The 27,054-nt window shown below is 46.3% G+C and overlaps 1 protein-coding gene across 4 annotated transcripts in view; it reads right to left on the reverse strand.

Moving 5' to 3' along the window:
- Window positions 1–8,172: 8,172 nt before the first annotated feature.
- Window positions 8,173–27,054, reverse strand: part of stxbp5a (syntaxin binding protein 5a (tomosyn)) — a 60,268-nt gene continuing 41,386 nt past the window's right edge. Inside the window, exons 8-27 of one of the 4 annotated variants that reach the window (XM_076145866.1) lie at window positions 22,656–22,779; window positions 21,480–21,558; window positions 21,103–21,257; window positions 20,076–20,148; window positions 19,705–19,852; window positions 18,482–18,549; window positions 17,941–17,981; window positions 17,623–17,843; window positions 16,429–16,604; window positions 15,902–16,027; window positions 15,531–15,682; window positions 14,424–14,486; window positions 13,010–13,063; window positions 11,517–11,566; window positions 10,149–10,431; window positions 9,663–10,032; window positions 9,242–9,407; window positions 9,025–9,136; window positions 8,715–8,935; window positions 8,173–8,274 (exon numbers count right to left, since the gene is read on the reverse strand). In XM_076145866.1, coding sequence (XP_076001981.1) covers window positions 8,233–8,274; window positions 8,715–8,935; window positions 9,025–9,136; window positions 9,242–9,407; window positions 9,663–10,032; window positions 10,149–10,431; window positions 11,517–11,566; window positions 13,010–13,063; window positions 14,424–14,486; window positions 15,531–15,682; window positions 15,902–16,027; window positions 16,429–16,604; window positions 17,623–17,843; window positions 17,941–17,981; window positions 18,482–18,549; window positions 19,705–19,852; window positions 20,076–20,148; window positions 21,103–21,257; window positions 21,480–21,558; window positions 22,656–22,779 — 2,724 coding nt within the window. In that variant the 3' untranslated portion in view covers window positions 8,173–8,232. Of the gene's footprint in view, window positions 8,275–8,714; window positions 8,936–9,024; window positions 9,137–9,241; window positions 9,408–9,662; window positions 10,033–10,148; window positions 10,432–11,515; window positions 11,567–13,009; window positions 13,064–14,423; window positions 14,487–15,530; window positions 15,683–15,901; window positions 16,028–16,428; window positions 16,605–17,622; window positions 17,844–17,940; window positions 17,982–18,481; window positions 18,550–19,704; window positions 19,853–20,075; window positions 20,149–21,102; window positions 21,258–21,479; window positions 21,559–22,655; window positions 22,780–27,054 lie in introns of all 4 variants that reach the window. The other 3 variants (XM_076145867.1, XM_076145868.1, XM_076145869.1) reach the window with 3 other exon arrangements.

A 27,054-nucleotide genomic window follows, 5' to 3' on the forward strand; every position in this document is an offset into this window, starting at 1 on the left:
CACCCTTGAAACCACCCCGAAAACTACACAGCCTTGTTGGTAGATTGTTTTCCAAACAGAGGCAGCGGTAAACACTCCAGCTCTCTCTCTCTCACACACACACACACACACACACACACAGGCAGTATTTATCAGAGAAACACTCCCTTAAACCCATTTACTTAAATTAGACTGAATCAACACTCCAAACTGCCTCTTACCGCAGTACTTTCATCCTCTCCAAGCCTGCATTTCAGGCCGCCTGGTCCATTATGAAGCTTTGGCGTGGACCCTCCACACCTACAGCTTTAACCCCGTGTGTGGCCCCGCGTTATTAAGGCTGCAGTGTGTCCTGGACGGGCAGCAAATGGCTCCAGATAACATCCCTGTGTTTTCAGGCAATAGAAGCAGAGGGTCACTCCGGCGTGACCCCGTCTCTCGCACTACAGTTCTACCCTGCCCAGTTGGAAATTTGAATGAATGCCACAGCTCGGCCTTTACATAAGGAAACCGCACAGCAGTTGAATGTCTTTTAAAATATGATTCACGTCTATATGAATCACGTTTTGTCTGTTTTGTTAAGAGATGGACGCCTCCTTTGTCACCATCATCTCTGGTATCTACTCAATTTCTCACCCCCTCTCATGTACAAAATTACAAAATGAAGCATGCTGGCGACTTTCCCTTTCAAACTACCTTTGCGTCAGAGAGACACAACACAGCCAGGGGGCGCTGTTGTCATGATCAGACCATAGGAAAAACCGCAGCTGCTGCGTTTGCTCCTTTTCCTGACCCGGAGGTCGCACGTCGCCGCCAAAAACAGCGAGTCATCGTCCAGATATGGAACAACGCGTCCCTGGGCTGACAGATGAGGAAGACGAACGGGCTTCCTCACAGTTGCTGAACGGCTCTACGGCACTTTGATAAAAAGGGTCAGGGTGTGTTTTTAATTTTTTTGTTATGTGGCAATTATCCAGGAGCATTATTCACACAACGGGACACAGAATGCAAGTTGATTAAACGTGGCTGTGGTTATTTTTCCTCACTTGGACAGGGAATAAAAAAGAGTCTTTAGTCAGTAGGGGGGAAAAAATGGAGAATAAATGGTGGCGGATGTGCTGGTGGATTCAATCATCGCTAATGTGGCGTAGCTCAGAAGACGGCGTGTGGCGAGCAACGCTTTTTAAACTCCGCCATTCTTCCCTGCTGGGGGGGAATTAGGGACTTTTCCAGTCTGGACAGCTGAGCGGAGAGTGTTTAAATCAAAGAGGAATGATGACCTCCCTCTTCCTCACGCTGGGGACCTGCGAGGCCCAGATAAGCATCATGGGTATTTATGACTCCCAGAAGGGCTCTCCGGCTGCACTTTTGGATTACGGGTCTCTGGGGTTTATACAGCAAATATTTGAGAGTGCACTTGGATATTCGTCCCACTGCAAACATCAACACTCCTTCTCCGATATCAGGAGGTCTTGAAGAATAAGAACACAAATAAAGCTCCTTCAAATGCAACTAAGCCGTTAACTATTGATGAAGGGTCTCCTCAGATGGACATGACGACCGACGGTGTGCAGGCCTGATGAATTTGTTATGGTGCACGGGACGCATGGAGGCACGGGCCAGCTGTTTGACCTGCTGTGTGTGTGTGTGTGTGTGTGTGTGTGTGTGTGTGTGTGTGTGTGTGTGTGTGTGTGTGTGTGTGTGTGTGAAACAAAGGGGCGCTTAGGGGCTCTGGAGGTTGTGCGCTCCCTTATATTAATCCATTATATCATAATATAGCATTAAAGCTATAATTAAAGTGAAGCAATAAAAAGAAATTAATGACAAACGTGATTTAAAATTAAGAGGAGAAACTTTCCAAACTTATCTCTAATTCATTTATAGGTTAGTAGCGGTGCAGCATTGTGCGCAACACACACACACTCACACAATGGAAAACACGCATTAAATTTTCATCCACTTTTCTGCTAAATCACACAGAGACTCTCATACCAAGGTCGCCGCCCAGCCGTGTGTGTGTGTGTGTGTGTGTGTGTGTGTGTTTGTGTGTGTGTGTGTGTGTGCCTCATGCATCTGAATCAAGTCCTGAACAAACATCAAAAGGTGAAATATGTGAAAAGCTTTTTCTGAGTGGCCCTATAGAGCGGCGGCGGCGGCGGCTCTATCTCCTCTCTATTCTTCAGTCACGGCTCAGGGAACAGGACTGATTAAACTCCACTTCCTCGCCTGTTCTAATTATACACACAAGACCTCAATTTGTTTTTATTAGCACTGTGGTTATTTCAAAACCACATATTACGGCAAATTGAATCTGGTGGCGTGGGCTGAGGGTCTTGGATGGCAGCCATTACTGGATCTTTGACTGGGGGGGGGGGTTCTGTGAGTGCATTGTTTATTTTAACAGACTTTGAGATCTGTGTGTGTGTGTGTGTGTGTGTGTGTGTGTGTGTGTGCGTGTGTGTGTGTGTGTGCCATGTATGACAGCAATGAGACCCTTCAACCCACCAATCAGAAGCCTGTACCCCCCCTCCACCCCAGCCACCATTTTAAAATTACAAGGTCAGAGTTTCAGCCACGCCCGTGTCTGATTTAAACAACCACTCCCACACACACACACACACTCCACTCATTTCAACACACACACACACACACACACAGCCAACACGCAATTGATCCACTAATTTCCAGACACACACACACAAACACACACAGCCAACACGCAAATTATCTACTCATTGACACACACACACACACACACACACACAGCCAACACGCAATTGATCCACTAATTTCCAGACACACACACACACACACACACACACACACACACACACACACACACACACACACACACACACACACACACACACACACACACACACACACACACACACACACACACACACACACACACACACACACACACACACACACCAGATGTTCCCCAGCTTGACAGATTGGACTAAATGATCCTTTTAACATATTCCTCCATTCTGTATGTATTGGATGGTAACTGGGTGCAGTAAAAGCAAACACAGAAACATATGTATTTAAATGAGCACCAGACTCTGCCTCTCTATTAGAGGAAGTGATGCAAGAACAGAGACATTCAGATTGGAACAGAAACGGAGCGACGGGTTAATTCATTCAAATCACTTTTCATTCACAAAAACAAACCAATCAGAGCGCAGAGACGTGTGATTGGTTCAAAGTGTAAAGTAAAGTAAAGAGAGAGTAAAGAACTCTCCCCTCTCCTGCTGAGAGATCAGGTGTCCCGCTCTCTCCCGCTGCCAAGACACGGCTCGGGGTCATTCGTGGCCCCTGTCACCACGGCAACAGTCACAGCGATGTGTCACTCGCTAAGCAGCCCTGGTTCTAGATGTATAGTGTGTGTGTGTGTGTGTGTGTGTGTTTGTGTGTTAACAAGGTCAGTAGTTCAAACCTTATGCATCAACAAACATTTCCCCCCTGTGACCTTCTCTTCATGACCAACGTCAAATTGAACAAATCAACCTCTCTCTCCCTCTCTCTCCCTCTCTCATCCTTTAACACAATTCTGGTCCAGTTCTGTTTAATAGATGTCCAGATTCAATCCAGATAAGAACTTAATAAAGACTTTGTTGTAAACCAGTGTGGCAGTAAAGGGACTCTAACCTTATGAACATTTAGAGTTCATCTGCTTTTAGTTAGATTGATGACAATATTAATAAAAAAGAGAAGCTTGAGAGAAAGAAATTCAATCACAGTTTGCTCCCTCCCTCCTCCCCCCCGGCCAGCAATCTATAGCTCTGTTTGCCGCGAGGAGGGGTTATAATTTATTAATTTATCTGGAAACGCTGAGGAATGCAGTAACCGCTCAAGACGGGATAAATATTCCATTTCTGTATTGTTTACTTGGAACACATTGGCTTCTCTGCCTATGTGCAAGGAAGCTGAGGTCACCAGGTGTGAGTCACACATGAGGTCAGGGAGGATCAAGTGGAAATGTGTTGTTACAGTTTGTGAATCTCTCCGCCTGAGGGGAATCGTGACTGATCCACGCCGTAAATATCAGCAAATACAGACCATAACACCGACAGGAGGTTTGTTTGATGCATCCAAAAGGAAAAGGTTTGACTTATACATGGGAAACAGACAAACAGGAAAGGTTGCCAGTAACACCATGATCGCGTTTTCTGCTATTTACAAAGCAGAGAGAAGGTCAGGATCATCACAAAGCAAAGCGTGGAAAAGGCTACTAAAGTGGAATTCTCTTATTTCCAAAGTGACCTTGGTGACCTCCAGTGATCACTCTATCAGCCGTGTCGCGTCTTCAAAGGGAACCGGAGAGCACGTTCGAAAAGTCACTTAGCTGTGATCAATACCGGATTGTGTTGCTCAAAGATAGAAAGCAGTATAAGAACACAGCGGATCGTTAGCTGAAGGAAAAACCACTGATTTACGCACAACACCGAGGAAATGAAGAAGATTTTAGCTCAGCTGATTTCCGGTAACTAAGGCAAAAAGATTTCTAGGCCCCCGGGTCTCCAAATTGCTGATTTATATGACTGAACTCTGCTCAAGAACCACCAAAGACATTGAGTGCAGGATGAGATCTAAGTGAATAAAGCAGCTGAAAGCAGTTTTGCTAATTTGGCGAGTTCAAACAAGTAAAACAAAGAAATTGTGAAAGTTGAGGAGACAATCTTTTGAGTTTTGTGTCCATATTCATTTGACATGTTGTTAAACCTGAAACAAGGCTTTGAATATGGATATTTACTGCAACTATTGACAAATAATTAGTAAACTCGCTCCAAAATCAATGACACTCACCAGTCTGAAGCGCCATAGCCCAAGTGCAACAGCGACCCCTGTGGCCGGAAGGAGAAATAACAGGAGCGAGAAAATGAATCCGGAAGAAGAGAAGCGTATTGGATGCATTCATTAATTTTATTTAATATTTTATTCTTTATTATATATATCCCTATTAGTGTTTCAGTCGAGGGCAAGGCGCTGTTATTAAAAAATAAATAAATAAAAAGTGGAGCTTCTGTTGCTTCTAGTGCTTTCAGAAAAGCTCAAACGCTGGAAATGAACTCTCCAGTGAGCTTTTTAAAGCAACCATGTGTGTTTGCTGCCACCTAGTGGGCAGATACATAGACGAGGATGTAAAATAATGATCCAAATGAAGAGTTTAGAAGAAAAAATGTTTCCAACGAATGTTTTATTGTGCATTCCAGATAATAACCAAGCTGTCTCTGTGATAGATATTACCTGGAATAGATTCTCTGTTCTTTTGCCAATTTGACAAGGCAGCAACACAAATGAAGAGTCTTATCTCAGCAGAGGGAAAAAAAGGCAGTGAAGCAAGGTACATTTTCCACTTTTATTTTCCATTGCACAGTAATCTCTATCTACAGAGTTTCTAAATTTTGTGGCAGCAGATAAAGTCATAAACATCCATGTGAAAGTTGCATAAAACTGTACAAGAAAATTGGCTACAATGAGAAAAATACTGCAACCCACCGATAACTGTTGAATCCAGGACAGAAGATGGTTTATGGCAGATAGACAGGACTCCCTCGTGTTGTTTGAGTATGTGGGTTGTATTAGGGTAAGAATACTGCATACTGTAGTGTATGGACAAGAAACAAAGCACTCAAAATGATCAAATAAGTCGTAAAGAAAGACGGAAAACGCACAAAGAACATTAGGGACTGAGGGGAGAAGACTGGACAGATCTTTGAGGATGACGTGTGACGAAAACAAGTTTTCCTGAAGTCGTTTTTATTTTTATTCTTCACCTCTGGGGGTTGGAAACAGTATCGACATCCACACTACGATGGCGAGTAAACACGGGGAAGGTGTGTAGCTGTGTAGATCCCATGTGGAGTCGATGGAAGACTCGCTGCAGGAAGAGACGTTTCAGAGCGCGAAGGGCAAAGATAGAAAGAGTGCAAACGCCGAGCATGTGGCACAGAGGCCACCCTCCGTTTTTTTCCTGTCAGTATCGTCACTCTGTCATTATTGTGTTGACACTTTCATGTAACAGACACTCAGCTGGACACAGAACGCTGAACGGGGTGAGACGAGGACATCAACATCAATTATTAAAACAACCAAAACATGAAATTAAGAAAACGTACACAGAGAGACACACACGCACGCGCACACACACACACACACGCACACACACACAGATGACCACCATAAATACTGTTGTGACTGAGCTGCAGCTGAATGGTTCAGGTGGTAGTTTAAAGGAAGCGGCCTTACCTGCACTGAGGCCACTTTGAGAGTTAAGCATCGGGCCAAATGTTTACATTTCACCATGACTGCGTTATTGTCAGTAAAGTAGTACAATAAATGGCTGACAAAGTTGTGAATAATGCTAATATTTTTCCATGAAACCTTTGCCGGAACTGATGGACGCACACTCACTCCTCAGGGGGTGAAACCATAATTTGTTATATATACTGTCTCGCCCTGGTGGAGTGACAGGCGGAATGATAATGCAGCGGAAAAGCTAAAGCAACTCTTTGGCGTCAGAAAAAATATGGCCTCTCTCCTCTTGTGTTGCCGGGGCAACCTCAACGTGTACTTTCCAGTTGGTCTTAAGATTGTCAAACTATTTACCTATGTACAGAAAAACGGTAAAAGCCTGGTCGACAGAGAGACACACACGCACACACACACACACCACGTTTTGAGCTTTACCACAAAACACAGAGATGGAAACGAGTTCAAAACGATGGCGGATGTTTTTTTTCTGGAGGTTTCTGACACCGAAGGCCGTCCTTTGCACCTCAATAAATATATATCACACACTCACACGCACACACACACGTTTCTCATTCATACAAGTGTCGCCTAAAAACAACCAAAACGTGTTTCAAAAATGTATATATGCTTTGAAAGGATTACACACCCATGTACATATTCTTCCTGCATATAGGAACACGCATAAATATGATTTCTGCTCATTACAGAATCTCACACTCCTGAAAACTAGATGATGAGTGTATTTAACAGTGACCTCATCGGCATTTGTACACACACGCCTGCAGACTAAGCCAAACCGTGGAAGCATATGGCAATAGAGGGTGATGGAGGCAGTTAACGTCACATTAGATAATCAACGAAGTCCAAGCGACCCCATGATGTCATCGAGGACTAAACTTAACGATATATGCCTTTTATATCCTTGCCCTCCTTTAGATTCCAGCCCTTTTCATAAGGAGAATTTCAACTTTAGGACAAAAGCCACAATACATATTTTCCTTTTTCAACAAATTAAATATAATTCACTTTCACAACAATAGAAAAATAAGAGATTTTCCCAATAATACAGACGGAGCAAGAAACCCAAAACGCTGAAATGAAACAGAGGAGTGGCGATAAGGTAAGAAACGTAAACACACACACGCACACACATACTGTGGGTAAAGGTGTGAGGGGTGTGTGTACGTCACGGAGGAGAGTCTAGAGGCCGAGCGAGATGACGGCATATCCAGTGTACATCAGAAACAAACGTCCCGCCGACACTCTGCATAGAGGAGGCGTCAACGTCGCCGTGGCAACTCAGCGCCGCCTCCTTCGGCCTTCCCGCTGTGTGTCTCCATGTTGAGTTCTCCTGGTTTCTTCTTTTTGTACTTGTCACTCGGACGAGAATACAGCATTGCACATTAATCAGATTTATGTATATATAGTTAGTTATGTATTTAGAATCTTTTTCCTTCTTTTTGCATTTGAAGAATTGTTGTAGCCATTGTTTCATCAGTTATTCGTCTGATTTTTTTTTAAGTTTGAATACTGGCCCCCCACGGAAAAGGGCCTCGGAGCGGGGACGACAGTGAATGACGTTTTTGGCAAATGAGAATGGAGGATCTCCAGGTGCGACGGAGCGACCCGGCTTCCCCTCGAGGAGGAGGATGAACGAAAAGACAAAACGGAGAGACGTGGACGTATGACGACACCGTGTATAGGCTCCCTCTGAGTTTGTCCTTCTCCCCTGCTCACTCCTCAGTTCCACCCTGAGACTGAGGTAAGGACAGTGTTCATCATTTGTGCTAGGGAAGAGAATCCCAAGTGTCCCAGCGAAGGAGGGAGGGAGGGACTGATGGACAGACAGACTGACGGAGGGATGGACGGACGAATGCATGGACGGACGGACAGATGCGCGGGGTGGTGGTGGGGTGGTCACTGTGGGTCCAAATGAGCCGTCTGAAGGTGATATCTCTGTCCGTGGAGCTCTGCTCCTCCCCTCATCACTGATCAGAACTGGTACCATTTTTTGTCTTTGCACTTCAGCATCATCTGGCAACACACACACACACACAAAAACATGATTAGTGTCTTTAAAATCCTGTCAACTCTGTCACTGAAAATAAATTGTAACTACAATGAAGCTGCCACAGGGATACACTGCCCTCTAGTGGATGGTCTAAGAATTGTGTAATAGCTTGAACCACAATACATACTTAGACCATCCACTAGAGGGCAGTGTATCCCTGTGTAATAGCTTGAACACATGAAGATGAAGAGCGAGAGAGGAAATGATGCGTCACTGTGCCATATGTCACACAGTCTCACACAATCTATCATCATGTATTGGCTCTTACTTTATCCTGTAATGATGTGAACATGTGCTTTCATACAGATGTTCACCACTGGTTTGCATTTAGGGATCGTTTGGGAATTTTTCAGAGATTACATTAAACATTGGTCAAAATAGAAATAAAGGTCCTCAAATTTACATCGTGGGCGTGTTTGGAGAAGGAGTCTGCACTGGCCATCATGGCGGCTGTCCTCTCATCCAGCTCGCCCAGTTTCTGTCCCCTTTCGTCCAGCGCTATCCGGGCGCGTGCCAGATCTCCCACCACTCCGGAGGCGGCTCCCTTCATGCCCTCAATCCCGCCGGGACCCGGGATGTGCTGGGCCAGACCACGGGACGCCCGGCCAGCAGATACCTCGCCGACTGCAGCCAAGGAGAAGGAAAGTGTGAAGAAGAGGTTGATGTAGAATGCAGTGGCTTGACGTGTGTGTGTGTGCGGGGGCGTTACATACATAGTTCTTCTCTGTCCAGTGACTGTGCTCCTCCTCCAAAGAGACCTTTGAAAAAGCCTCTGTTGGGGGCTTCTGGTGTCTCCACTGGTGTAAAAAGTTCACCCAGCATCTCCTGAAACACACACACACACACACACACACACACACACACACACACAGTTGGAGTGTCTGTGTCCAACCTGCATTGTGTAATTGCCTCGTGTTTCTGTTTACACACCTGTAGGTTCTCGCAGGTCTCCTGGCTGTAAGTGATCCTCTGGATTTCGGTGGCTGAGTTGAGGTACATGGCCTGGCCCAGGTTGGTGAAGCAGAACGTTCTGGCTATCCGCAGGTCGGTCAAAGGCAGGTAGTTTACATCCATGAGCGGTCTCAGTCCTGGCAAACTGGACAAGGGGACTTGATTTAGTACCATGATCTATGTGCTCAATGGTACCTGATTTTAAGTTAGAGGTCAGGGGTCAGAGGTCAATCAGATTATGACGTAATTTAGTCTAATCAGGCAATTCCAAACTGAAGTTGTCACATAAACAGAATGTAGAACGACTCACAATCACCACACAGCATTAAAAGAGCTTCAATCACAGCCATAGAGACCAATATTGGTGTTATTGACCTTTGACACAGACTCGGTCTCTCACCTGAGGGTCATGATGTGTCCGTTGGCGCAGAAACACGCCACGCACACGCCTTGGCCCATTTGCACCACGTCGGCGCGCAGGATGAAGGAGGTCTCGGTGATGCTTTGTTTGTAGATGCAGGTCTGGGAGGGCAAGGAGATGACTTTGGCCTGTTTTTCCGAGCACACCACGGCGTACTGGCTCTCGCTGAGGTCCTGGGAGGTGGACGGGGACACGGAGACGGGCCGGCGCTTGCGGACCTTCTCCCGCTCCTCGCCGTCTGTCGTGACGTTGGGCTCGAACCAGGGCTCGTGAGCGGAGGGCAGCAGGGAGCCCGAGGAGTCCAGGAACGCCATCCGGGAGATGCTGCCCTTCAGCCGGACCAACATGCCTGAAAAACAGGAGGCAAAGACTTGGATTTGGAATTTGACGCTTTGATTTACTACATCAATCAATCATACTTGGTGACTTTTACCCCTCCCACCATTTTCCGCCCACATCACCCACCAGTAGGCGAGATGATAACCGGCTGGAGTTGACGTTGCTCCCCGGCAGGCGGCAAGGAGAGAGCCAGGACCAGCACGGTGCCCAGGGACGTGCCCACGAACACACAGGGAGTCAAGGCGGCGTCCCCCTTGCGCGCAAAGGTCTCGCAGAACTGGAAGGAGGTGATGGACTCGCGGGCCTCCTTGTCGATGCTGGTGACGCTGGAGGAGCGCGAGCGGCTGAAGGAATTGTCCCGGTGGTCTAGTGGGTTGGCACCCCGCGGCGGGCATACAGATAGGAGGACAGTGAGGAGGAAACGGAGAGAGAGGTAAAGCACCCGCAGAGCGCCACCCACACCGCACAAACACAACTACACAAGTACACACACCAAAATAGATCCAAACAATACTTCACACTTTGATTCTTCACATCCACATGATTGTTACAAACAAACAAACAAACAAAATGGAGGATTATTCACATATTTCTTGACTGATGGGGATTCTACTCTCTGTGTACACAAGTGGGAGAGAAATCCATACAAGTACGCGCTCCCACATACTTTTAACATTATTAATACATGGTCTGTGGGACAGGTGGATCCTCAAATGTTGTCAAGTGTTGAGCAGAGCGGCACCGAACAGAACACCTGTGATGTTACAGCGTTACAAGCTGTCCCATAAACACATCAATAATTAAAAACACATCAAAACTCAATCTGTCAGGGTCTTTGTATGTGCGATAACAAGCAATCAGGCACGTAGGGTTGTACCTCTGCGGCGCTTTGGGAAGAAAATGTCTCCTTCGTTGTTTTTCTTTTTTGGAAAAGAAGAAGAAGGAGAAAGAATCTGACGCAGAAAGGAAAAGAAACGGAAACGGAAAAAGGAAAGAGGAAGCTGCAAAAGCTATGGGAAAGCTGAGAATGTTGGGCGTGAGCGTTGTTTCAGCGTTAGCACCATTGACCCACACAGTGTGTCCCCCCTGCACTGAGGGCCGGGCGGGGACGCAGCACTGTAGCAAACTTGGAATTGATTAAAAAGAAGGAAAAAATGCGCTTTTAAGTCCAATCGGATCAATCAAGAAATCAATTTGAAGGTCAATAGCTGCTTGTGTGTATCACAGCCTTGCTCTTTAGCGTCTTTCGCTGCTTTTATGCTAGTTTACGCCTCATGCAAACTGAACAGCACATCTTGCCCGGCTCGCCACATTTGGAGGCCAATGACCTTTGTGGACACACTTAGGACTTGATGTGATGGAGGGATGTGGTGAAATCCAGTCATGATAAGTGATAAAATATATATATATGGTATAGTTCAGACAATTTTTCTTTGCTTTGCTTTTTTTTTTTTTTTTTTTTTTTTGGTAAAAGGCACGAAGTCAAGGCTTACCCAAGTCTGGCTTGAGCTCAGTAGGCAAGCTTAATTTCCGTGACATCTTTGCTGGAAAAAAGAGAAACATCCGGCTTTACAAACACTGTCTAAGCTAACACACCATGCCATGCAACGCATCGCTTCAGAGGCCAAAATGCTCAACAGAAGAAGGAGGAGGAGGAGGAGGAAGAGGAGGTAGAGGAGGCACTGTGGGAAGACGCTGTGTATCACTGAGGCATGCAGTGTCAGAATGAAAGACAAAAGGAGGCTGCTCTGGGGCTGCATCGTGACCTAATGATCCTGACCCTGGAGGAAAAGATAGCGCAGCCATTCGGGAGCGTCATGCCACAGCAACATGCACCTGACCACACTGGACAGGACAGGGAGGAGGAGGAGGAGGAGGAGGAGCGCAGTGGAGAAGATCGAAAGGCAGTTAAGTTATTGCAGGCGGGGATTCCTTGATGACTGACTTACAGCTGTTTCAAAAATACACATGTGCATCATCAATAGAGCCACAGTGGATGAGGGTGTTAGATGTGTAGGACAGAAGGAGGGTTAGTTAGTAGGCTAGACAGGCAGCCATTTTTATAAATTATCTCTTTACATTGAGACTCTAACATCTGACCAAAACACTTGAATACGTGAATCCATCGTTAGAATTATTCATCTCAGACAGATTTGATTGATTTGAGCCCCAAACTGGTTTACTGAGCAGACTTCAGTTGGTCAAATCCCACCATTTATTCATATGCAAATTACATTCTGGACTCAAAACAATGCAGGTTAAGTTATTAAGAAGATTTTTAGAGTGATCCTGAAGAAATCCAAGGCTTGAATAAAGTTAAATTAAATGAGGTCATGTTGCTCATGTTGCTCAGGTGGCTCATGTTGCTCATGTTGCTCATGTTGTTGACTCTCTGGCTCAGATTTGTTGGGGCTCAATCCAAACTCGTCCCTCTGATTTGGTCAGAAGTGAACATATTTCTACCTCGACTCATTTTCTTGATTTGATCTTGATCTACCTCGACTGAATTTCTCTTGAATCTGAAAGAAACTGGGATCCAGAATCAGGTGAATGTTTCACTGTTAACAAAGTCAGCTGATCAAAGTCGCCTTCTGTCGGCCATCAACACTCAAAGTCAAAATGGACACAGACGCGTCGCCCTCCTGCGGATCAAACCGCACACACACACACGAGGGCAGAACGTCAAACACGCGGGTCAGCGGTGGACAGACAGAGACACTGTTCTTAAAAAGGTCACGACAGATATCACACACACAAGCACACTTACAATGACACACACACACACGTGCTACACACACGTAGCATGCAGTAGGGAGACCAGCATGTGTTGCTGGTGTTGCATGTGTGCTCTCTAAGTCTATTTCCTGACAACTAAGGGACACGGAGGACGGAGACAGTTTGGGGAGAGGGGGAGGCGGGGGACACACGAGGATCATGTCTGACCTGCGTCAACAAGATTCTAAACCAGGATCTTTGGCCAATCTTACCTCCTCTACCACCGCCATTGTAGAATTGCTGTAGATTGCTGTTTGACGTCAACACTTTAGGGGGGAGGGAGGGGTTGGGGGGGGAGTAGAGTAAATGTACGGTTAGAAACTCGATCTGGCTTTACTGGTAACCATCGGCAACCATAATGAGTCATTTCGTCCTTAGATGTAACTTGGGAGTCAGTAAAGATGCTTCCAAAATGGTGTCACTCCACATTTCCTTCTAGGTTTCCTAACCGGGAAATGTCGGCATAATAACGGGAAAGACAATATGAAGTAAGAATGATGGATCGTACTGATAAAGTCTATTGTATTGAGTCATATAATAATATTTAACAATAGGAGAAACAAGCATACAAATCTACTTAATTGTTCCTCCTTTTGACATTGAGGAAACATCTGAGCGACAGTCTAGCTGGTAAATGTGCTGCACAATCTAATTGGGAGCTTTAGTGTCCCGCTTGACCTTAAACAAAATGACACACACACACACGCACACACACACACGCGCCACTGTCTGTCTGTCTGTCTGTCTGAATATGAATAATGGAGATCAGACAGATGTCGCAGGCTGCAGTCTGGCAGGCGCCGAGGTCAGAACAGCCATCGTACCTGGAAGCGGCGGCAGAGACTTCAGACTTTTTGAGATTTGTTGTCTCCCTGACCTTTAAGCTTCATAATTCGGTAAAGCTTACGTTTCAGCCTCTCCACTAATGCCGAGTTAGTCCTAATGAGCTGTGAGATCTGGGCTCTTTCTCTCCTCGCCATACTTCAGATGAAATTCTAAGGGGGAACAGACTGCATTCCTTTAATAGACAGAAGCTTAGTGGCTTGTGTCTGATCATAGTCACAGATATGAAAACTGCTGATACGACGGTCACAGACACCTTGGTGACCCTTCAAATGTGCAGTAGAACATTCACTTATACAGTTCATGAAGACACCCCAGGGCCCAGAAACTGAACTTTCTTGTTAACTGAACACTTAAATAGAATTTAATGGCTTTTCCCAGCAGACTGCAGAGTTTTTGTTTAACAATTCCATTCAGCTTACAATTCTTCCCTGTCGCGTTAATTCACCATCCCGTCTAGCACAAATTGCACACTTTCCCAGGGTGCTGCGAGAGATTTAAACAAACGTATTCCTGTCTGTTGAAACAAAACACCTGCACCTTTGGGACCTGAGCTCAGGAAAGCTACAGAATGTAAGGAATTCACCTGTGATAAGGATTCTAGGAGAGATTGTGGATAACTCTCCAGCTTGATGAGCAAAGTCCCCAATACAATACTGCTACTTAAATTGCATTTTGAATCATTTGTCATAGCAATGCTTCCCTGGCTGTCGTGTCATACATGATATATATGCTGTTTATGTATGTTTACATGTTTGTGTAGGAAGCTGAAGGACATGTTACCTGAAGTGGGAGACTTGCAGCGGTCCTCTGATGTGGCCGACCCCTCGTTGATATCACACAGACCTGCCGCAGAGAAAACAAAGCTCCGATTCAATCCAAGGGTAAGCGCTCGTGCTTGTGCGTGCGCGTGTGTGCGTGTGTGTGTGTGTGTGTGACATTGTCCTGTGAGGAAGACAGTTGAGTAGACAAGAGAGTCACAGCTGGATGCCTGATTACTGCTTACACTCCCAAGATCTGACAGGTGCCAACCCACTGCTTACAAGGCAATGACACCAGATGCTGTGTGTGTGTGTGTGTGTGTGTGTGTGTATGTGTGTGTGTTAAGCCAGTGGGTCTATTCTTGTATATGCGTGGAGGTCACAAGTGCCTTTGTGCTTGAATGTTAATGTAAACCATGCTTTTATATGTAAACAATTACACACACACACACACACACACACACACACACACACACACACACACACACACACACACACACACACACACACACACACACACACACACACACACACACACACACACACACACATTTACTCAGCAAACAGTTGCTTTAAGTGTTGCTGATACAGTCATGCCACTGCGGCATCTAAATGTGGCTGCATTACTCTTATGCGCCACATGATGGCAGTATATCCTTAGAGACATAATAAACATTCTCAGTATGTCTATGGAGCTGCAGCAGTAAAGCCTGTAAGAGGGAAAAGTATGTGAGGCTGTGTGTGTGTGTGAGAGAGAGAGATAGCAAAAGAACAAAGTGGAAAAAGTCAAAGTCAATTAAATGTAACAACGACTGAAATAATTTGTGTTTATGTCGGGAAATTGCTCTTGTATCGACCTTATAAACAAAAGCAGGATAGTGTTTTGTGGCTGCGAGGTGTCTTATTCCATTTTGCAGCATGACCTCATCTGGTTCATTTTTCAAATCTCGATCGGCGTATAGATGGCATCGTCCCGGTTGGACCTCTGGGTTTTGCTGTAGTTCTATTTTTAGCTGTTAGTAAGCTGCAGTGGCAAGATAAATGTAAGAAATGCACCCAGATTTGGTATTTGTGAGGAAACAAACACCCCTCTGCTGCGGCGCGCTAACGTCTCTTCCTTCTTGTTTACCTCCAGATGGTTGCCGTGTCTTCCGTGGCGAGCGCGGCTGCCTCTGGTAGGGGTCGTTGGAGCCGTACAGCTCCACCGCCCCCAAGTTCAGCACCACCGTCTTCTGGATGTAGTCCACCACGGCCAGACCGTTGCTGTTGCCAAACACCACACTGGGGGGGACAGATGGTCAGAAATCAGCTTGTGTTCTCTCTCTCTCCTTCCCCTCCTCAGTCTGTTCCAGGATCATATTAGGTTGTTTAAAGGTACAAGAAGTTGTGGTAGTTGCTCATTAAATTTAAGACACATCCTCATCCTGACCCCTTCTGGTGACCGCTTCACGTATAAGCTCAAGCGGCTGACAGATGGCCGGGGCGGGCGTGCAAACTTACAGGCCATAGGAGGAATTGAGTGCCAGGCTGGTGATCTGCTGAGGAGGCTCGCCGCTCACCCACACCAACTGGATCACCGCGTCCACCTGGTAACCCGGCGACTGCTTCAGGGGCGTGCTGCGAACTCTGGGAGACGAGCGAGATGGGGAGACAGAGAGAGAGAGAGAGAGAGAGAGAGAGGGAGAGAGGGAGAGGGAGAGGGAGAGAGAGGGGGGGGTCGAGCGATAAGAGAGAGGGAAGCAGAAAGAGGGAAAGAGAAAAAAAAGAGAGAGAGAGGATGACAAGTGGTGCAGCTGTCGTTTGTTCTGAGGCTGCTGTGTGTGTGTGTGTGTGTGTGTGTGTGTGTGTGTGTGTGTCAGAGGGTTCAGTGTGAGTGGAGTGGCTGCGAGGGCATGATGAGAAAGGCTGCGGCTGAGAATGCTTCAGGCGCTGACTAAGTCTGTGTGAGGGTGCTCGAGTCTAAAGGCACGGCTCTTGCGTGTGCGTGTGCCTGTGTGTGTGTCTGAGTGTGTGTGTCTGTTGCGTACTTGAGGCAGGGGATGTTGCCGCTGTCGGAGTTGTTGCTGCTGGTGGAAGGGTGTGAGGGCGGGCCGCTGGTCTGCGGGGAGGCACCAGGGGTGGGAAGCGCTGGCGTCTGGTCCCCCCCTCCACCCTCGGGAGACTCAATGTCGTTCAGCTCGTACTGCATGCGCACCTCCAGTAACTGTGGAAGTAACACACACACACACACACACACACACACAGATGAACAAACTTCCATAAGGAGGCCACAAAACTTCTTCACAAATTCCTCAAAGGCGACAAAAAGATATGTGACCCTGCATAGAGTCGCTTTGATGACAGGGATTGGAGTGTGTGTGCGTGTTTAGTGTGTGCGTGTGTGCGTGCGTTGTGTGTGTGTGTGTATGTGTGAGTGTGTGTGGGCAGATTGAGAGTCAAAGAGGTCTTCCAGTACTGAAATATTCCAAGTCCTCCTTCAGGCTACTTCTCTGCAACCTCCACCCTCGCACAGACACACACACACACTCAGACACACACACACACATACAAGAGGCTCATCATCTGTTACTACTTTGCATCCTGTCAGTCTCATTCCCAGAGCCATCAGCGCTCCTCCTCCATCGTTCTGTCTCAGGGGGCCCTGTACCTTCACCTGTCCCAGGTCACCAGGAAGTGTTTGACCTTCCCACTGACCTTCACCAGATCCTGCAGGGACTCGCTACCACATGTATAAAGTTAGACTTGTAGAAATATAGAAATAGATTAAACTGCATGGAAAAACCCCACTGATCCAAAGGCCAACAGTCAGAAATAAGGACACACACACACACACCTGATTATTTGCACTATGGGAGCTGTACACACACACACACACACACAGATTAAATGGCATTTCACTTTATGTCATTAAAAACTGACTTCCATCACACCCCCATAACCACTTACATCATTATCAAGGCAGATTGTAATGACAGTCTAGCTTGGCTTGTTCACTGCTCTGTCTGTTGGCATAGCAACCATACTGCCTTTGACTTGGCAGATTTATATGTGCATGTGTGTGTGTGTGTGTGTGAGTGTGTGTGTGTGTGTGTTTGTGTTTCTCATCCTTTTAAAACGCAAAAGCAAAAACAAGAGAGAACGCTGATGGCAATTACTGACAAACACAGAAAGATGTCGGAGGAATGTTTAGTATTGAATCCAGATTATAGAGCGACGCCCACCTGCACCACCTCTGTGGTCACTTCCAGCTTGCTGAAGCGGTAGATGATGACGTTGGCCGACACCCCGGCCACACACAGCATCCGACTCTCGGGGCACCAGGCCATGATCTGAATGGCGAAGGGGTCTTCATCCGACACCTCCGCGCTGCCCTTGTCCTCCTTCGACCGGTTCCTGTCAAACACCTTGGCTGTTTTGAGCTTGTAGAGCACCTGGAGCATTACTGGACAAATAGAGGGGGAGGAGGAGGATCGATTGGTTGGCGACTTAGTATTAGAAGATCAAAGTTGTACTGAATGCGTAGCAGTCATAGAACTCACTTGCAGAAGCGTCCCAGAACTTCACCGTTCCATCAGCGTGCCTGGAAATTCAGGCAGGGGAAGAAAGAAAAAACAGTCAAGGAAAAATAGCAATAATGAAATGTTTCCCCTCTCTCATTGTTTTGGTGCCAGTTGGGGGCTGAGCGAGGGGAAGGAATCATTTTGCAGCTTGTGGCAGAGCTAGAGAGAGAGAGAGAGAGAGAGAGATACACGGGCACAATAGGAACACGGCAACTCTGGGAGGAAGGAGAGGAACGAGAGCGCCCCTCTGCCAAGCTCATACCTCAATGTCACATCCTTGCCGCATGTGTTCTGTTAAACGCCCCCCTTCTGCCCTCCTCTTTCCCCCCCGTTTGACAGCTTAGCCGCCCGATAATAAACATCAAAAAAAATCCAGGGAAGTGCCCACACGAGCGGAATACGTAAAGACCTGCAGTAAATATTTTAGCCGCGTTGGCCCCCGACTGTGCAAAAAGAAGTGCGGGTAATTGAGTTACACCGAGGTAATAACGGCGAGGTAATGAAATCTGTAGCGTCTTACCCGGTAATGATGATCTCTGGGTAGCTCTGTGTGCCTTGACCCCAGTTTCCTCCGCTAATAGGCCACTCCTGAACAGATATCACACACATACACACACACACACACACACACACAGACACACAGACACACACACAGACACATTATGTTAGAGCGTGTAAGAGTACAGGAATGAGTACAGACGATGGAGCACATCAATACAAAAAGCTGGCAGGGATCCGTCACCATTATATAAATATTGTGCGGCCCTGTGAATGTGTGTTGTATCCATCTGAGACGGTGTGTGTGTGTGTGTGAGGGTGGGATGGTGGGGGCTGCTTTGAACACGTCGTCACGTACAAAAAGGTCACCGGGATGACTCACGATGATCTTTATGTGAGAATGCCCTCCCGCAGTCTCAGCCGGGGCCTTTTTTGCTTAACAAAGTGAAATTAATAAATAAATAAGAAAATAAGAATAAAATGGCAGCCGGGCGGCCCTCAGTTTGGGTCAGTACACGCTGACATTTTTCCGACAGAGCGCTGGAACAAGGCGAGAGGGAAGAGAACACGGGCGGCGCATAATGGCCCAATAGGCAGGGGGTCCGACAGAAAGGGGGAGAGGAGGGAAGGAGGGAGGGAAAGGAGGAAGCCAGAGGAAGATCGTTAAAGCATATCGCTTTTTACAGAAGTGGAGGAAACGCTCCGCAGCATGACAAACTAGCTCTGAAGTGTAGCCACGACATGCCAACGTGATGCGTTTGCGTGTCCTTTGTGGATGTTGTAACCTTGTTGTGTTTGTCTTATGGCATGATAGCTACAGGCAGCGGTATGGGACATTTAAAATTCTAATTTCGGCATTTAGCTCTCTTATGATACCATTATCCGGAGTGACATGAAGGAAAATTCCCCCCCCGGGGCGCTATTATGCAGTTACATATCATTAATTTGCAAGGTGTGATACATTCAAAGAGGCATTTCATAATGAAGTTGTTGTAATTTACTCATTACTCGTCGCTGCTTCTAGTTAGGCGCCTCCCTCATGCAAGAAGTGAACTGTTTCCATGACGATGTTGTCAGGACCTTGAGCTTTGGCAATGAGACACACACACACACACACCCTTAGTTAAAATGCTCTTGGCTCCAAAAAAGTGTCAGAGGGGAAATTTAAGTCTTTCCGAGTTTCGAGCGCTGCTGTCTGTGCAAAAACCACAAATCCACAAAGACGTATCAAAACGGGTGTGGAACCTTTTTGCTGTAGCCCTGTCGCTTCTGCCGTGAGCCAACAGAGTAAAGTGCAGGTATGAGGTCCGCCGGGCAGTCGGCAAAGTACTCGCAGCAGGTCACAGGAGACTCGTGGATGGTGAGAGGATACGGGTTCTCGAATATGGGGTAACTGCAAACGCACACACACACACACATGCACACACACACACACACACACACACACACACACACACACACACACACACACACACACACACACACACACACACACACACACACACGCAGGCAGGCAGGATAAACAACACGCAGCAATAACGACAACAAGCCAGGCAGGAGGCCAAAAGAAACAGGAAGTCATAATGAAGAGAGAGAGAGAGAGTTATCAAGCTCACCCATTTTGTGCAAGGTCGATCACCACTAAATCCTTTTCTAAGAGGACCACCACAGCGTAAGGTTCCTGAAAATCTGCACAGAGAGAAACACAATGAGACGAAAGCCATCAGCGTCAGGACGTCCACTCATGTTCAAGCTCCTGTAGATCCTTGAAACTCTTTGAGAGATTCTCTAGAGCTGATTTGACCCTTAACATTTCATTTGAAGTCATTCGCAGAGGGCAGGGGTCTCAAACCAAACTCACCTCACCGCTCAGTCGGACATAATCAAATAGCTCAAACAGCAGGATACATAATTACTTCTGGTACCTATGATTGATAACCGCTGCCTTGCTTGACATCTATTTCTATCTTGTATTAACCCTTCAAAATGAAAAGTCTGACCTCTGCTAGTATGCTTTTTGTGCTATAACCGTCCAGCACAATGTGAATTGTATTTGAATCATCCTGGGTCATGAGCAGTGTGTAATCTGACTCACTAATGTGTCCATCAGGTTGTGACTGGATGATGTCACCACTGCAGTTACATAACAAACTACTGTGCTGGACTCACTAATCCTTCCTGTGAGGTTTCAACTTGCCGGAGAGCTCACACACACACACACACACACACACACACACACACACACACACACACACACACACACACACACACACACACACACACACACACACACACACACACACACACACACACACACACACACACACACACACACACACACACACACACACACACACACACACACACAACAAGCGCTCCATTGTCGCGTGTTTCAGGTGCTGACTCTTCAAAATTGGAAATGAGCTAATAATCTAGTTTGGCGTGAAGGCGATCATGTACAGATATGAAATGAAAATGTAATATTCAGTGTTGGATAATGAAACTGCTTTAGGATCGAACCCCCCTGGGAAATTTCATGTTTATTGTGGGAGAGCATTAAGATAGGAACAAGTAAGTAATTAAAAAAGCGTGTCGAAGGTACAGGCGCCCAGGAACGTGGCGCACGCCCACACACACACTCACCGTTAGGGTACGGAGTCTCACACAGTGTGAGGAAGTCCACTATGGGGTAGTCCATCTCCAGCACAGCTGTGCTCTTCCCGTGCATGACCGTCAGACAAGGCCGCCGTCCCACCGTGTCATAGGACAGGCCGCCAGACAGGATTATGAAAGGTTCCCTGAAATACACACACAAATAACACACACACACACTCACGTAACCACAGGCGTTCACATTGTGTCTCCGGCACACAATCACTCACCTAATGGATACGGGGGAAAGGCTATCATTGAAAAAGGAGCTCCTAGTCTAGTAATAGTGTATCAATAAGACATATTGTCCATGACTGTGTGTGTGAGAGGGGGAGAGAGAGAGAGAAAGAGAGAGAGAGAGAACCTACCCAATTCTTGTGGTCTTGTACTCTACTTTGAGAATGGGTTTACAAGGCTCTGGCTTCTTCCCATCCTTGGGCTGTTTTCCTGAAATAGAACAAACAAAAGTTACTTTATTTATTTCTTCCTGCTCTCCCTCTCTCTCTCTCTCTCTCTCTCTCTCTCTCTCGTCCTCTCTCTCTCTCTCCTTTTGCTTCACAGGCTGCACTGAATGCACCTCATGCAGGAGGATCGGCGAGCGCTATCCATCACCGAGGGGACAGACAAACGCAGCGACATGCAAAGAAGATCGCGGATGATTTACGGATGAGTCCATCTACCAAACCGCATGAGAGAGTCGCACATCCATCATACGTTTGTCAGCATATGTTTGGGTCCTAACGCACAGTATATGTTTGAATAGAACAAAACCAGCACAGAAGAACCAAAGTAAGCCTGGAGGCAGGTTTACTCTTTATATTAAAGAGCTACTTTGAACAAATATACCTTAATAACAAATATTGAAAAGGCAATTAAAGAAGAACTTATAATCCTTATTTAAACCTGTTAAACACATTTGCATAATTGCCCATTCAATACCAAACTAATTACGCATGCAGCAGTGGGAGAAACAACTAATTAAAAAGAGCGTATGTGTTGGAATCCTTACGGGCTACAGGCTTTCTCCTTTCATTTATGACTTGTGTTTGTGCGTCTTTCTGTCTCTCTTTATCCACTTTGTCCCGCTTGCTTACACCGTCTTGCTCTTACAGCTCTGTGTGTGTGTGTGGAGGTGTGTGTGTGTGTGTGGAGGTGTGGGAGGGATTAAAAAATATATATCTTCAAAAGAGCAGAATTGCTTTATGCAAGAAACAAACAGAGCAGTCGCAGTGACGTTAGACAAAGTAAACTAACTAACTAACTAATTAACTAACTAACTAACTAACTAACTTTTTGCTGACACGGTATCAGGAAAGTGTTGATTCAACTCTTTAGTGATTAATCAGGCTGAAGTCACTTGAGGTGTTGAGGTGAACTGCATGCCACTAAAATGTTCCTGTTTTCCGAGAAAGTAAAGGAGGTCAAGCACCGATGTGAGAGTAGTTGATGTATATGGGAAAGAGGTTAGGGAATGGAAGGTCCAGAAGTGTGTGTGTGTGTGTGTGTGTGTGTGTGTGTGTGTGTGTGTGTTTGCACCTCCTTACCGTGCGGGGTGATTGTCTGTATGGGCTTGCCCTGGCCTCGTATGTTCCATATGGTCAGAGTTCCGTCTGAGTGACTGCAAATGAACTGCTTGCCCTCGTGGTGCCAGGCAACTGAGTGGATCGCCTTGGAAACAAGACAGACAGGAAGAGTGAGGAAGGGGGGGGGGGGTTAGGGGTGAGGGGGTCAGTGGTTCAGCAGTGCGAAACATCGTGCAGTCGCCCGTCTCGCTTACGGCACAAGTTGCTTTTTCATTGTCAAAGCCATATGGTGCCCGGCGCTCAGAACATACAGTCTGAGGGTTAAACGCTGCTGACTTTACATTAAATACTTTTGAACAGATGGTGAAAAGTGAGATAAAACAGCTGCGGCCCCGCCTCCACCTCATCATCATCATCTTCATCATTTCCTGTGGTATACGTACGTCGATGAAACAAGGACGTTTTCTGCGACTGAATCTGATTTCGAATGTGGCGAAGGGCAGGAAGTGGGTCATCCGTTTTAATTCGAGAACGCCAAGAGGGAAGTTTTGGCGAGGGTTATAAATTTAACATTTCCATTTCATAAAGCTCGATTCACTTGAGGACAAAATCCTCAACATTCATTACGACAAAAGTCATTGGATTTGCTCGGCAGGAAAGCCAATTTGGAAGTAACCTATTTTCATTTAAGGTAAAATAACAGCGCCCACTCCATCACCTTTGTCAGCTCAATTTAGAACAGTAATTTAATAAAGGAAGAAAAAGGACGTCATTTAATTTTCGTCAGACTTTGAGAAGCAGAAAAAAAAAAAAAAAAAGCTATAAGAGGGGTGCAAATTAGAAAAGAGAATATCTTGAAAGAGACGCAATTTCATATTTATTGTATGTAAAATAAAACAAATCGCTGGTAAATTGAGAAGAATAAAAGAAGAGAATCTGTGAATCAACCTGGCCTGGTAAAATGAGACAAAGCCAAAGATAAGACGGACCGGGGGGGATTCCTAAGACACCGTTTCCCCTCTACGACGCCATCCTCTCCGACGTGCAATCGCCGAAATGCCGGGTGAATCACGACCAGAGTAAGAGACCTTTATGATATATTTGATGGGCTTTTCATGGCTTACAAATAAACCCGCCCGGCGTTTTCTAACGGACATGACGAGCGGCACCAAATCTCTGCGCCTATGGCAAATGAAAGTTTAGATTTGTGGTCACCCATAGCTGCTGCTGCTGCTGCCCCTGCATCACAAGCTGTCTTAAATCACTTTGGGATCAGAAACTCCTCCATAATAAGCTCGTGCTGATCTCTGAAGTTAAACCAGTCAAGTTTAATGACACTATTTAAAACTTTAGAGCTGTCGTCACGTCTAAAAAACACCTGGATGTTGAATTTAACATCAATCCCAACAGCCACTTTAGACGTTTCTTCATGAAAAGAAAGCAGTACGCTGATGACGATCTCATATTGGCTTCTATGATGACAGACTGAGTTATAGACGTCCTCCCGCCGCATTGTGCACTGTGACAGTCCCAATAGGGGAACAATGCACTCTGCCCTAATTGGAAAATGAGAAGGGTAATTGAAACACATGGCACCCATCATATCAAACAATACCAATTAAAAAGACTAATTTCATGATTTATTGCGTTAGGTCCGTTTTTGTAGATCGGTCCTTTGGGGAAGGGGACGGGGAGAGAGAGAGACTTTTTTGTCAATGCTTATTGGAACCGCAGACGGTAGCCTAGCGCATCCCTGCACACAAGCACGTCCACATTTGTAAGGCAAAATAGATGCGTGCATAAATACACACATCACAGCCTTAATTGGGATAGCTCTTGCCAGCACCGGGGGTCCACATTGGGACACAAAGACATCTCAACAACACACACACACACACACACACACACAAACACACACACACATTTAAACCCACACAGCCTCCTTAGCTCACGTAGAGAAATGCTGAAACCGAAAAAAGCTCAGAATGAAAACAAGCATTTGGGGCCAAATATGTCAAGCGTGATTTCCATGGAGCAAACTCACATTCTTTTTCTTCAAAGCCATTGTAAATACCGCTTTTGTTTCTGTTTCAATGTCATCGTGTCTTAGACGTGATAAAAAAAACCGGGCCTGTCAGATTAAGACTAAGAGATCCGTTATGGCTGAAGCTGACGGAGAGGAGTGCTCAGAACTAATTGGAAGTCGAGAAGGAATGGGTAAAATAATGAAAAAGTGAGGGTAATGGATGTGAACCCAGCAACGTCTTTATTGTTTTGAAATCTGAAATCTGGCGACAAATTTGCCGTCGCCGTTGAATAACACCCCCTCTGTCGTGATGGGTGGAGCCCTGTGGAGAGCGATGGTGGCATACACAACCATATTCTACCCACTAATGGATATTGCAACAGACTTGCCAAATGTCTGAGCGGTTTAATTATCTGTCTGAATCTTCAACAGGTCTTAGGGCGGAACGGAGAGAAGCCTCCTAATAAAGCTCGACTTGTGTCAAACGGTGTTTGGCCGGTAATTTGTAGCATTGGATTTTAATCTTCTTGGAGTACCAGATGGGAGGAATTTACTCCGGGGGAAACTCACATGGAGTCAACAAAGCTGTCCGTCACAACGAATAGCACGGTAACTTTAAGACATCTGTGCATTTCTGCCAGTCATCACACAGACGTCATCACAAAACACATCTAGGAAGAAGATTGGTGGGATTAGTCACTACTTTCTGGTTGTCTGACTCAGAGAGAATGAGAGAGGAGAAAGAGAGAGAGAGGGGTGGGGTGGGGGGAGAGATAGGAATGAAGTTCCAAGCTGGAATAGATCACTAAGATTGATATAAGGAGCATTTTAATAACACAACGATTGATTGATGCATTAATTGAGGGAGCAATAAACTGGAAAAGGAGATGCGGGAGGTAGGAATCCAAATCTGGCCTTTCGTCAGGGCGGTGGTGTTGAGTCAGACAGCAGAGAGAGCGAGAGAGAGAGAGAGAGAGAGAGAGGAGCGCGGTCAGGCTGACGGATGCTCTCTGGCTGCCGCCCACTACAAACCCATACTGCCGAGCCACAGCTAAGAATAGAAATCCACTGGAAGACAGACCGAGACGGGCGAAGGTTCTATCTCTCTCTCTCTCTCTCTCTCTCTCACTCTCTCTCTCTCAGTCCCTGGCCCACGGCTCCAAAATAATAACAAAAACAAAGAAAAGTTGCACCACCTCTGGCCCCCCCACCTCTCCATCTCTCCGCCCCCACCCCCGCAGGTTTTGGTTGGAGCTGGACGTATGGGAGCGTTGTTATCTGGCAGCCAGGTTCAGCCTCCGACGGTGTTTGCTGACGGGCCTGCAGTTTAACACGGGTGGGGGGTCTATAACTCACTGAAGCTGTCTTCGTTTGAGTCAAAACCATTTCATTCCTTTCCTTATGTGCTCCTGACATGCTGACTTTGTGTTTGAGAGTTTTGCGAGAATCATTAAAGAAATAAAAGTGCCAGAAGGCAGCAGAGCTCCAAAGACAAGGTGTTACAAGCCAACCGGCTACCTGCAGCTCCCGCAAATATCCACTCAGAACAAACACACACATTTTAATCTGTGTTTCAATTCCCCCCCAAATGTAATTCCTGTGAAAAATCCAACAAAAAAGCTCTGCAGAAATCCTTTTTTTCCTAGATTAGATGGCTGTAAATGCAAACCACCACAGCCTGCAAACGCCACAAGAATTAATCAAGTCTGGCTGTTTGTGTGAAAAAGTATCGTGTTGTATTTCCTCATAAGCTGCGAACCGCATTAAACTTTAAAGATATTTGATTGTTAAAGCCATTTGGATGCCATGGCCCAAGGGGACTAACCCCGGGACGTTCCAAATGAGAGGAGAGGCGCGGCAGACAGAGGATTGCGACGCTGTAAATCATGTCGGGGCAAAATGAGAATCTGTGATCCACACCCCCCCTCTCCACACACTCCCCATCTGCCCACCCCGCCCGCCGCCATTCCTCCAGGCCGGTGTAAGTGTAGGGGTTTGGAGAGATGAGCTCCCCTGGGAGATTCAATGCTCGAAACCGTAATGCCCTGGGAGCAGCGGGAGGATATTAGCTTATCTGAGAGAGGGAGATAGAGCCGAGGGAGAGAGAGAGAGAGAGAGAGAGAGAGAGAGACATGTGTACATACTGTATAATACAAAATCCTTTCTGTGTGTGTGTGTGTCCATGTAGTCCTGGGTGGCTCTTGTTATCTCAATGAACTTACAGCGGCGCCGTGCTGCCGATGAGGTGAGCACCAGCACGGGTGTTAGCATAATCGCATTAACTTAAACAAGCTGTTTGGCACTGTGGCTAAGTATTACGGACAACCATGCACTCATCGACTGAGTGTGTGTGAGTGTGAGTGTGTGTGTGTGTTTATGTGTGTTTATATGCGG

Source organism: Genypterus blacodes, unplaced genomic scaffold, assembly GCF_046128005.1.
Source record: "Genypterus blacodes isolate CSIRO-AG114 ecotype Tasmania unplaced genomic scaffold, CSIRO-AGI_Gbla_v1 ptg000031l_1, whole genome shotgun sequence".
Lineage (NCBI taxonomy): Eukaryota > Metazoa > Chordata > Actinopteri > Ophidiiformes > Ophidiidae > Genypterus > Genypterus blacodes.